The 12,746-nt window shown below is 44.3% G+C and overlaps 1 protein-coding gene across 3 annotated transcripts in view; it reads right to left on the bottom strand.

Annotated features, from left to right (window-relative positions):
* The window catches only part of pparg (peroxisome proliferator-activated receptor gamma), a 123,778-nt gene that overhangs the window by 22,593 nt on the left and 88,439 nt on the right, over window positions 1-12,746 (bottom strand). For all 3 annotated transcript variants that reach the window (XM_067998661.1, XM_067998659.1, XM_067998660.1), the window contains exons 2-4: window positions 7,192-7,425; window positions 6,309-6,478; window positions 5,837-5,975 (exon numbers count right to left, since the gene is read on the bottom strand). In XM_067998661.1, coding sequence (XP_067854762.1) covers window positions 5,837-5,975; window positions 6,309-6,478; window positions 7,192-7,417 — 535 coding nt within the window. In that variant the 5' untranslated portion in view covers window positions 7,418-7,425. The remainder of the gene's footprint in view (window positions 1-5,836; window positions 5,976-6,308; window positions 6,479-7,191; window positions 7,426-12,746) is intronic.

Below are 12,746 nucleotides of genomic sequence, written 5' to 3'. Positions count from 1 at the left end.
TGATGCCTCACTTCAGGTGCTACTGGATGGGGTGAGGAGGAGGAGGGATGTGTTCTACCCGGTAGACAGGAGCCTGCCTCTGCCACCAAGGCCTGGCTTGAGGCAGCAGAGAAGGTCACCAGCAGCAGCAGCATCATCTCCTGCACCTGGATCCAGTGCAGGATGTGCTTCAATGACCTAACTGGTCAGCCAAAGTGAGCACACTTACTCATTCTCCTACATTCCGTCTTCTACGTCACCGCCCCCACCCCCCAACTCATTCTACACTGCCAACACTACTCTATCACATCACTCCCCACACCCACTTAAGGCTCATCCTCAACTTACCTGCACTTCATTAGCACTTCCTCACCTCCCCATTACTCACTCCACCATTGCCACTCTACCCAATCCTCATACAATGTCAGGCTCTGTCTCATACTCACCCTCTGATGCATCTCTTTCACGGTCAGTCGCACCCAAACCAATGCATTCATCGGTTGGCCACGTCACCGTCACTCACTCACGCGTCTGTACTTTCTGCCCTTATAGGAGAAGAGGGCACAGAATGCACGGGAGAGGGCGAGGACCAGAGGTGGTCTGCAACAGTTAGTTGTCCTCACAGACGTGGAGCAGGAGGCGCTGGAGCTGAGTCGCACCCTCGCTTGCCTGTCCGTTGGGGATGCCGAGACTGGCACCCAACAAACGTCTGGTGACAGAACTTTAACATTCAGCACACACAATATGAATTGATGTTAACATGCCTCTTACAGGGCTTTCAGTGACCGCTGTGATGGCGGACGGCGATTCCTTAGAGGACCTGCCGGCCTCTGTGGGTGCACCGTTACATCTGAGCGAGCCATCCACCAGCGCAGATACACACACCTCGGTGGGTCCCAGTCCGCAATTAGTTGGGGACGCACATGGTGAGTTACCACACACGTGAGCACGAGCAGCCACAGCTGGTCGCGGGGCAGCTGTGGAGAGTCCGTGTTGGTGGGAGCACTCCTCTCCAGGCTCTGCTCAACTGGACACAGATGGTGAACCCTGGGGGTCATCCTTTAAAAGGAGAATGATTGAGGGGCAGCAGCACATTTGCGTGGTGCCGGAACAGGTGCCACGTGCACTCTCCACAATCGTGCAAAGGATGGAGGAGTCCAGCTCCTGCATGAGTGGAATGGTGGCACAGGTACACGAGGGAATCTCTGAGATACTGTCACAGGAACGTGAAGGCATCTCTGAGATAGTGTCGCGGCTAAGTGTGAGAATGTCTGCGATGGAGGGAAGGCTGGCCTCCATGGAGCTTCAAGCACAGCTCACTAATGAGTCCATTGAGACCCTGACAACGGCTGTTTGGACTCAAGGTGGCAGAATGTTGTTCACCCTAACAGGCAGGCAGATACTCTAGCACTGGCCTTACAAGGCTTCACACATGTCCTCTAAACTGTCATCCAGCAGAGTGGTAGGAATGGTGCGGGCCTGGCCCAGGGGAGGGATGATGGCGAAAGGGGACATGGAAGTGGGAACACCACTCAAAGCGCCCCCACGTCTCAACCGTTGCCCCCCCTCTCAACCAGTACCCGCAATGCTGCCACCTCTCCAGGTGGCCGAGTTTGCCCCTGCACAGGTGCAGGTGGAGCAGTCTTTGGAGGGGCCCTCATGGGCACCGAAACCCAGAGGGCATAGGCCCAAAGCATCTAGTCGGTCAGGGCATGACCAATAGCAACCTGCCACTACCTCTGCTGCAGCCACAGGGGATGCACCATGTGGAAGTAGTCGGAAGCAAAATGTGAAGGTTTTGTAAGCACAAAGGGGATGCACAAGGGTGTTTGACGGTTGGTCATGTTTTTTTATTTATATTCACTTTTTGTTAAATGCACATTGTATTATTATTGTCACCGCTACTGCCATGTCTTGGCCATTCTTGACTGGCTTCTGTATTAAGGCCCTTTCATGAGGTTCACCATGAACACCCACACTTGATGCCACCCACTGGGTCATTCTACAGTGGGCGCATGTGTAATCGCAAGACTGTTTTGTGCAGGGGTGGGGGGGGGGGGTTCTGGTGTGGCCGCTGCTCTATGCAGGTGATGAGGACTGGACTCTTCACACTGTCTGATGTTAGGAGAACTGTTCACATATCAGCGACTCCCTGGCCTCACAAGCAGCCAGGTGAACCGCTGTTCTGCCCATGGATTGCTCCTCCTCCTCCTCCATGTGGGTGGCAGATGTGGATGGGGCCTCCTTAAGTGGCACCCCTTTCTGTTGTGCCATGTTGTGCAGGGCACAACACACAACTATAATGCGTCCCACTCTGTCTGGTGCGTATTGAAGCGCTCCCCCAGAACGATCAAGACACCTGAAGCGCATCTTGAGCAGCCCTACAGCATGCTCAATTGCAGACCTGGTAACAATGTAGCTATCGTTATATCGACACCGTTGCTCGGTGGTGGGGATCCTCAGAGGTGTCTTGAGCCACGCATGCAGGGGTATCCCTTGTCCCCGAGGAGCCAGCCCTTGCGGGTGTTCGGTGTGTGGAAGAGGGGCGGGATGTTGGACTCCCGGAGGATGAAGGAATCGTGGCAGCTGCTACGGTATCTGGCGCACATGTGAAGGAATCGTTTGCGGTGGTCACAAACGAGCTGTGTTGATGGAGTAATAGCCCTTCCTGTTGATGAACAGTCCTGGCTTGTGTGGAGGTGCTCGTATTGCTATATGGGTGCAATCGATTACACTCTGCACCCGTGGGAAACCAGCCACAGCGTGGAATCCCACTGCCCTCTCCGTCTGGCTGAGGTCGTCCACGGGGAAGTTGAAGTAGTGTGAGGCCCTGTGAAACAAGCTGTCGGTGACCTGCCTTATGCACTTGTCTGCAGACGACTGACAGACTCCGGCGATGTCCCTGGTGGCACCCTGGAATGATTTGGAGGCGAAGAAGTTGAGGGCAGTGTTGACTTTGACTGCGACAGGTAAGGAAATGCTGCTCGGCCCAGCCGGGAGCAGCTCGGCATGAAGGAAGCTGCAGATGTCTGCGACTACCTGGCGACTGACTCTGAGCCTCTGTATGCACTGCTCCTCAGAGAGGTCCAGGAAGCTGAGCCTCGGTCTCTAGACCCTGTTGCGAGTGTAGTGCCTCCTACAATGTCGCTCTCTCTGTTGTTGCCCTCCGTGCTCTTGAGCAGGTGCCTGTGGCGCAGCACTGTGTTGTGGAGCTCCATGTGGCGGAGGTGGACGCCATGCCTGGCGAGGCTGGTGATGTTGCTCGTCCTCGGATGAAGTGGTGAATGCAGCCATGGCGCCCCCAACCTGATGGTGTGAGTTTGAGGGGGTCCGCAAAGTAGGTAAATATGTTTGCACAGCAGAGTTTTGGGTGGAAAGTAAGAATTTTGAGTGGAAACACAAAGGTCTTGCAGCCAAAACTTTGTCTGAAGTGAGAGTTCTCTGCTGCAATAATCATTTGCATCTCCCACTGGCTGCTGGCTGAAACACGTCTGTTGTAACAGTTTCCCACAGCATGGGAAACACGCTGAGGATCCTTCAAAATTGCACCCCTGCCAAAATGTCTACTCAATCAAGTATTTCAAGTACTTTAACTATCTGCCAAACTATGGAAATTATCATCCCGCCGGCTTTAATTGCTGGTGGGACTCCCGAATTCGGGAGGCGCGCGCGCACCTGAACCCATCACTGGGGAACCCGGAAGTCAGCGGGTTGGAGCCGGGCTCTGAACCCGCTCTGGATTTCTACGATTTTAGGAGCCCACCCCCAATGCACCCGCTCCACCATCCGAAAATCGCCCCCCTGGTGTTTCTTTCCATTAATTTCAATGGAAGAAAATCTGGCTGGTTCTATAAAGGTCATGCAATTTTCCCTGGCAGATTTTCCTTTCAGTAGCAAAGATGAAAATCTACCACAATGTGTTTTGACTCCACCCACTAAAGCTCGATGTGGCATTTCCATTTAGCACACCAACCAGGCTTGTGGTTTTTGGGTATGACTGTCAATTTAATGCCAAATAATTCCATTTGGCACACCTACAAATCTGACTTCTCAGAACTAACAATGTTGTAGGCACATGCCAAGTAATCAACTTTGAGGATTTATACTGCTCACAAGAAAAAAAAAATCCATTAGGATGATTCAAGTGCTGCCAAATGCAGGTTGCACACATGTAGACAACATCATAGAAAAATATTTAGACATTGAAAATTGCAAAAAATAGTTTCAGAAGGTTATTTGCTTTTTTGCTTTTACTTTTGGATTTTGTCTATCTCCCTCTCCATTTTCTCTTCTCCCCTTCAAATTAACACCTACAACTATACTAGCCTCTTTGAATGGGAGGACTGCATGGCCAACTTGACTATTTCACAATGCTGTGAGTGCCAAATTGATCAAAGAACTGGAATGTGCTCAGATTTGAGAAGGGCTCCACAGATAATTTTCCCTCCTTCCCACAAACCACCCAGCTGGGAATGATGAAATTATCCCTGCAGGGAAGGTAAGAGTGTGAATATTAGTCAAAAGTGAGATTCACACTTTTAACCAGTTGAGAGACTACCATTCATTTTTTAAGTTCATTTATTTGATTTTTTTTAACTAATTTTGTGAACCTTGTCTCCTCACCTGATGGTACTCATTCTTGATGGCATGTCAGAATTCAGTGATATAGACAGTAGACAGTGAGTCTCGATTAAGCCAATTGATGTTGTTTCAACACCAGCAATAACATATTCTTTGAAATGGTTTAATGTTAGTGTTAAAGTAACACTGATAAGAAAATTTAGGCTTGAGTGTCAGCAGACCACTTGACCATTGATGGCATCACTGCTGAGCTCAATCCTGTTCTCACCCAAAATCCACACGTGAATTTTCTATATTGGCCATTGGATAGCAATCCAAAAAGTGAGAAACCTGGCTGATTTTCTCCTCTGTATGCCCAGTGGCTGAAGCCAATTGTAACATCCCTAATGCTGACCTGGCTAAGCTAAACAAACTCAGCACAGTCGGGCAATTGAACCTGGGACCTTCTAGTCTGTATTGCTTAGTACTACAACCACACAGCTATAGTTGTAGTTATCAAACTGACAAAACAGCATGCTTTATTAATTCTGCCGGTTTTGTGGGTCTCCCAATGGTATAGCATTATATCACCGTTCCTTCATCGTCGCTGGGTCAAAATCCTGGAACTCCCTACCTAACAGCACTGTGGGAGAACCTTCACCACATGGACTGCAGTGGTTCAAGAAGGCGGCTCACCACCACCTTCTCAAGGGCAATTAGGGATGGGCAATAAATGCTGGCCTTGCCAGTGACGCCCACATCCCATGAACAAACAAAAAAAAAATAATAGCAGTTCAAGAAGGCGGCTCACCACCGCTTTCTCAAGGGAAATTAGGGATGGGCAATAAATGCTGGCCTTGCTAGCAACACCCATATCCCAAGAATTAATTTTTAAAAATGTATCTTTGTGCTGCACCTTTGTTGTAAAACACAGTCCTCACCTGTGAATCCCCACATGCTCAGTTACTGATTGCAGCAAGACTTCATGGGAGAAAGACACTTCCACACAGAGAGGAAGAGTTGAGTCAAGCCAGTCTTGCACATTTCCTAGTAGACATTTAGAGTGGCACTGGGAGGATCTGAGCAGGAGGTTAACATTGCTGTCTACCCTCTTAGTTGAAGACTGGTGTGTGATGTGGGGAGGGAAAACATTTAAAGAGAGAAAAGAATAGATTTAAATTTGCTAGTTTAGGATTTACAGATCTCTTTTTCCTATTGCTGTATTCCAAATTCTTGACTTTTTGAAGCGTGTGCAAAATCTATATGGTTATAGAGAGACAATTTCACATGCACCTACCATTATGCGACATACCAACTGCAAGACACTTCTGGAACCTGCAATACTGACATTTATTCCTGTTCTTTTTCTGAATCCTACAGTTTAGGTCACACTTGTCATACATCAGCTTCAGCCTGATTGTTCTCCGGAAAAAACCCTGTTATGAAATGATGCAAATAAAATCATGTCATGGGATGGAACAGATGTATATAAAATGGAAAAGTTAACCTCCTTAGAAAGAAGTTGAATAACTTGTTTTTTTATTTTTGTGGTTATTTTTTATGCACATGAACATTTTTAAAATTCTGGGCTAAATATGTAAACAAAAAATCAGGTTGCGGTTTGCAGCAGTAGTATCTTACTGATTCATACAATATTTTTAAACATGTGTGTAAGTAAATGTGTAAAAGATTAAACATTTAAACAGTAATATTGTACACAGTGGATTTTTATTCTGGAGATTAGCAACAGTAACATAAATCCAACATACCTTGCATCCTTCACATGCATGGACCCCATAATGGAAGCCTGAGGCCTTGTCTCCACATACTCTGCATTCAATAGACAGGGCTGAATTTGATGAATCTTCTTGCAACTTTGCAAATGATAGACCTTTCCCTGATATTTCATTTAAGGAAGATGGTTCGACTTTAATGGTACCTGTGTATACATAAATCTCTTTTTCATTCAAAATTCACGTAAATAATGTCATTCATTAAGAGAATGCCAAGACTAATTTCACATCGGGCATTAGAGCTGTAAAGTATATATATTCATAAACGATGAGCAGTTTCAATCAGGAATTGTGCAATTTCCAGTTTTGAAATCCTGATAGTCAATTAGAAAAATGCACGCTAGACTTCTCCGGGTCATTAACCTGTAACTTGTAATATTCAAGCCCAATTCTCTGCATCTGAATGGTAAGGCCCGAGGCTCCCCAGAGCTTTTGACATGTTCTTGAATGTTCCCCTTATCCTTCTCCAGGCAGGATATGTAGTTTGTTTATCTTCCTTATTTCACCTGATTGTTTTTTTGATCCATTTAGGATGATGTTCATTTAGTCTACACTTGCTAATTCTAGGTATGCATTTATCCATTATGCTCAGTAGTATGCCTTTAAGAGGTATTCCATTTGTCCTCCACTGATGTGCTGTTAATAACTTCCCCCTCCCCAAATCGATCTACCTAAGCTCACCCTAGTCTTTCGAGGTTAGCCAAAAGGGTATGAATAGGAAGGTTTTGCTCACGTGCATGTTATTTATGATGATAGGAATTCAAATAATCCAAATTTTTAATAAATGAACAAAAAGTGAAATAGTTAGCTTTCATTAGGTTTTGTTGTCTTATAAAATGTAATGAAAGAAATAACATACTTGGATAGTCCAGAAATCTTTCATCATATTTATAGTCTGAAGAAGTCTCATCAATTCTTAAAGAGGTCCCAGCATGATCCTCATAATGAACTGCAGAAACATTGGAAAAGTCTACTGTAGCAAATGGCTTTACATCGAAGGAATGAGAATGGTTGGCAAGTTCCGACAGGTCCATTGTACCCATAGCAAAGTTGATGGGCCATAAAGGCAATTGTGTATCTACCATTCTTGATCCTGGAAAAAAAAAAGTAAAAAAGGGAGAATTATTATGTGTGTTTCAAAGAATCCTGCTTGGATTTTTGTACAACCCAAAATGGTGTAGTCAAACATTTCATATTAAGAATTATGTCAAATATTTCATATAATGTACAATTCATATTAAAAAGGTAGCATTACTCCTGAAAAGTTGTTAGATAATCTTTCTTGCCACTGTATTGAAAATGATCCAGTTTATGTTGGAACTTGCTATCAGATCTCTTGCATGTGATCATGGTAGAATAACTGTTCCAAGCCTTCCCAGAACAACAATGATCCTACTTTGAAAATATAGGGGTAGATTTTCACTGGCGCTGCTGGGCGGAAACGGGGCTACAGCGCTGCTAAAATGCCGGAGAAAAGCATACTGCCCAATTCCCACTCCCAATCCATCCCGTGCCAACTTCAGAAGGGGCAGACACCTGAAACAAGCATTGCGCCCCTTGAATATGTTAATTATGGGCCTGTCGCCTGTTGAATGACCCCTGTGTAAAATTTGTTTCCGACGAGCGGGTCAGGCATCGGGTGTGCCCTGCTCAGGATTCTTCAGTGGCCCTTGCAGCCGTCATCTACGGGTAAGTTTTAATTGTTTTTTTAAAAAAACCTCTCTGTGGAGGAGCTGGAGTGCTCCCCCCTGACTCCACAATCCTGGCGACTGACCCCACCCCTACCATTCCCCGTTCCAACACCCCATCCTTACCTGAGGGCCATTACTGGCAAGGCAGCGATGTGAAATTGTTTTTCCCCGTTGGGTAAGCTGTCTGTGGAGGCATGGCCAGTGCTGTCACCTCGCCCCAATTATTCAGATGAGGCCCGTGGATTCATTTCTATCGCTCCTCGGGCCTCTAGGTTCGGGTGTGCGCTGCCTCCGTAGCAATGAGTCTGAATCTGAAATCGGGCCAGACTAATTTCTACCCCTATGCATTTGTGATTGTCTGGTAAATATTTCACTGTAGAAAGAAAATCGGTGCAAAACCAGAATAGATAAGATCAGCACAGGAACTGTCATGAAATTGCTCGTGCATCCCTTCTTTAATCTTTCAGATCTAAAGTATTGCTTCCATCCTTTGTCTAACAAGGCAAGTGAGCACTGCCAAGTGTAGTTGTACACTACTAAAATCTGCCCAACATTCTGAAGTCTAACTTCAATTCTACTTTTCCCTCAGTGTGCTACGGTTGCCTTTCTGCGTCATAACAAAAACATCAGATTGCTTTTTATACATCTTATCTAAGGATGAGAAATTCTATTCTCATACTGTGCATCAGATGTAAATCTATTTTAAAGTGATCGGTATTTATTTCAAAAGAAATTTATGCGAAAGTAAATGCAAGTATATATTTAAGCATGAAAACATATCTCCATGTTGAAAAGATTAAATGGCTACATTTTTCTAATTAATGTTTTAAATGCAAAAACATATTTCTGCTGTTTCAATCGCTTCAGAAGAACTGTACAGTTCAGCTGTTAATAAGTTATCTTCAAATCTCCTGCAAATAATGATTTCCTAGTTGATGCAATCAGCTATACGCATTGCACAATATATGCTTTATAAATTAAGGTCACTCAGTACAAGAATGTACAATGTGAATAAGATTCAAAGCATATAAAAATGCGTTGTGTAAAGATTATGCAACAATAAAAAGTAGAAATGTTAACTTTATTAAACTAAAGCATTTAGCAATTATATTTGCAATAGATATGTTATTCATTTACAGAGTTCCAGCATCAGTGAAGCCAAACTCAGAACAAATACTTCCTTTGTTTCACCACATCAGCATAATCTTAGGGCATTGAAAATTCACTACAAGACATTGTAAGTTTCAGTCTGCTGCCATTTTTACATTACATCAACTAACAGAAACTTAAACAATTGCAGTTTAAAAAATACAGCTGTAAATTGTTTACGCTTCACATTTACAACACGCTACTTAAAAAGAATGAAGCAAATAAAACAATAAGTTAACAACTCTGATGCATTCACTTAAATGAAAAAATAAATCTGCTTTTACGTGAAATTAGGTATTTCAGTTCTCCAGTGTAGATTAACTTTCAAATATGGTAAGTAAATTTAGCCTGTGACAATACATTTAACTACTGATTGGATTTAACCCCAAAAAGAAAAGGGTGAGCACTAAAAATATATAGAAAATATTATTTCCTGGCAATCAAATGCAAGTTATCAAATCAATAAACTTGATGTTACCATCAAGGGTCAACTGCATGCAGCATCCTGTCTGCCAGTGTCCATCATTGGGATATGGCTGATGCTGGCAAGGTTGCATTCCCTGCCCATCCTTAGTTGTCCTGAGAAGGTGATGGTGGAACGTCTTCATGAACCCCTTAACGCTTGTGGTGATTCTCCTCCCACCATGGTGTCAGAGGTTCCACAAGGGTCTTAGTTATAAGTTGTTCAAACTTTGCATCTGTCAGACTTGAAATTATTTTGAATCCTTCAGCGAATTTACTGCCTGCTAATCAATCCCAGTAATCAATCAATTTATATTTAGTAGATAAATTTTCAGTCTCAACCAGGAAAAAAAGTGAAACGATAGTGAAATTTAAAACTCAAAGTTTGAGCAGTTGGGCTTAAGCATGAAATTGCATATTTGCTATTACTTATGCCACGATTTAAGGATGTGCCACAATCCACTGTATTCTCTAACACTGTTATTCATTTGCACTGAAATTCACTATTTGTTCAACCTTAAAGTGGAAAGGTACGTTAAATAGAATATAGCACACAGCCAGAACTTGTGTGTGGTCTGTGGGTTTTTATTTTTCACCTCAAATTTACATCTAAAATATCAAATAAGTTTTGGTCATTGAGTTACAAAGCACCACCATCACTTTACATTAATTAGTGTGGTTTGGAAACTAATTATGGAATATGAAACGGGTACATTTATTAAGCCTGTAACAAACAGGATGTCCATTTACTGTAGCGGTCAATACACCAGACATTCTCATTTTGTACAAAATGGGCCACGGTGTGCTGAAAGCTAGCTAATCACAGATGTAAACAATTTTACAACACCAAGTTATAGTCCAGCAATTTTATTTTAAATTCACAAGCTTTCGGAGATTTTCTCCTTCCTCAGGCAATCACAGATGTATTTATATTTATTTGGTGATAAAATCTGATCACTTTATTTCCTGTGTCTGTTTTTGCATGTCTCAGCTTTGAAGCAGCAGCTCTGACGTGTAGCTGTTAGAGCTTCTGAGGCTGCATGCAACTGCACTTACTGTGGATTTTACAATAGTTCTCGACCATTCAGAACTTCTCTTCATCCTTTTACCGTAATCAAATTACAAACAAACCCTTTCAGATCTTTAGAGGAGAGAAAAGTGTTTATATGTGGTTATAACTGCTGTTATTATTCAGTAAACCCTTTTCAATGTTTGTTCTCTGTAACAGATCCACAGCATTGTAGCATCAAACATTAATTAAAGCTCACTGCTATTTTCCTAATCATTCTCATTAGGCTGCTCATACCAGGGTTTCCACATTTCCTCTCTGCTGTTTCATTTTTCTTTATTTCCTAGTGTTTATCTACCCTGAATTGACAGGGATGGGAAGAAACAGAGAGGGAAGAGAAAGAATTGGAGAGGAAAGTAGAAAGGAGGAAGTTGCTCTACAAGAGAAATATGAGAACAAACTTCTGTATTCCCTACACTGCATATGAGCAAATACTAAGAAATTGACTGTCTGTCCCAACACAATGGCCACCAATATCTAAAAGCAGTATGTCTTGTGACTGCATAGATGGCTATAACTCAAAAAGCTAAACAGGGGTTCATTCTTACTGAAGGCAAAGGTCAAGATATCCCTTGTGCTTTGTGCCTGTTTTCAGGTGGGCTGCGGGTGGTCAGAGAGGTCCAGTGCTGAATACCCACATATTAAAAAAAACCTTGAAATTTCTTTTTGAATGCAATGTCAGTGGCTGGCATCACCTGCCAAAATACTGACTGTTGAATCCAAATGGAATTTAAATATTGGCATTGGATCCCACATTGCACTTCCCTCTTCTACTGCCTGTGACTCATTCTAAGACACTGGGGTTAATTTTAACCCAGAGCCGGGGTGGGGGGGGGGGGGGTCGAATCATGGATGGGAAATCTGGAAGTACGGGGTTTCTCGGATGTCCTTATGGTTTTGAATGTCTTTTCATTTGTTGGTTTGCTGTCCGACTGGCTGGCCTGATTGACAGGCTGGCCTCAGTTGGTCAGGAGCAGAGCAAGGAAGAGGACATAAAAAGGTTAAGTCTTCAGGTAAGTCTTGCATTGTGGGGGGGGGGGCATGGATGGGCACGGAGGCACCAGTAGGCATGGGGGAAGTCAGTCATGAGGGGAAGGATCAGGGGGTCAGTCACAGGGGGAGGGGAAATCCAGGGTCATTGCTGTGGTCCGCGATTGTTGGGGGGAGGGGGGAATTGGGGGTCATCGCAGGGGTCCGCAATCGTTGGGGGTGGGGGGGGGCGGGGGTCGTTTCAGGTAGGCTTGTTGGGAATGTGGGAAGCATGTCTGCTCCTCCGGGCCCACAAGCACACATGGCGTGAAGAAGGAGATCCAGGAATCCCGACCCCCAGAGAATGAAATCGAAAAAACTTTGAAAATGAAGGTCCGCAGCCTCCTTGAAAGGTTTTAGCGACCAACCTGTTTGTTGCTAAAACCCCGCCCCAATCCACCCGTTTTTCAAAGTTAAAATTCTGCCCACTGTCTCCACTGCTTGTTCATATATGCTTGATGCTCTGCAAGAATCTTTCTTTTAAATGCTAGACCCCTGAGATCTGAGTCCAGAAACTCATCAGCCAAGGGCTGGCATCACTTGACCATCCAGTCAGCAACAGTGCCACCTCCTCTTCCACCTGCAGCTCCTCCTGCCCAATCATGGTCCTCCTGCCCAATCGGTATGTCACCCTCTGCACACTCCTTAGGCTCACTAAGTACTTCCCTCAGGTGGGTGTATCTGAAATGATGGTGGGAAGGAGGGAATGAATGGCACTACGAGTGAAGAAGGGCTGTTAGAGCCTGCAAAAGAGGGGCCGGGTTCTTCTTAGTGCTCTTTCTCAGCCTGTTGCTGTGGCACTCCTAGGAGGGCAAAAAAAGGGAGGAAAACATGGCTAAATCAGATACACAATGGCAATAGCTCTTTCAGCACAAGGTATGAGCTGAAGCATTCATGATAGAGAGGAAAGCTTAAAATCTTCCCACAAGCAAAATTATACTCTGACAGTCACTGTACAAACGTCTTTCATGTCGTGATATAGTTAGTCCCAGTTAATACAGATGTTGAGTTTGT

This window comes from Heptranchias perlo, chromosome 17 (genome assembly GCF_035084215.1).
Source record: "Heptranchias perlo isolate sHepPer1 chromosome 17, sHepPer1.hap1, whole genome shotgun sequence".
NCBI lineage: Eukaryota > Metazoa > Chordata > Chondrichthyes > Hexanchiformes > Hexanchidae > Heptranchias > Heptranchias perlo.
Note: the sequence above shows the minus strand (reverse complement) of the source record. Positions and strands in the feature narration are given on the sequence as shown.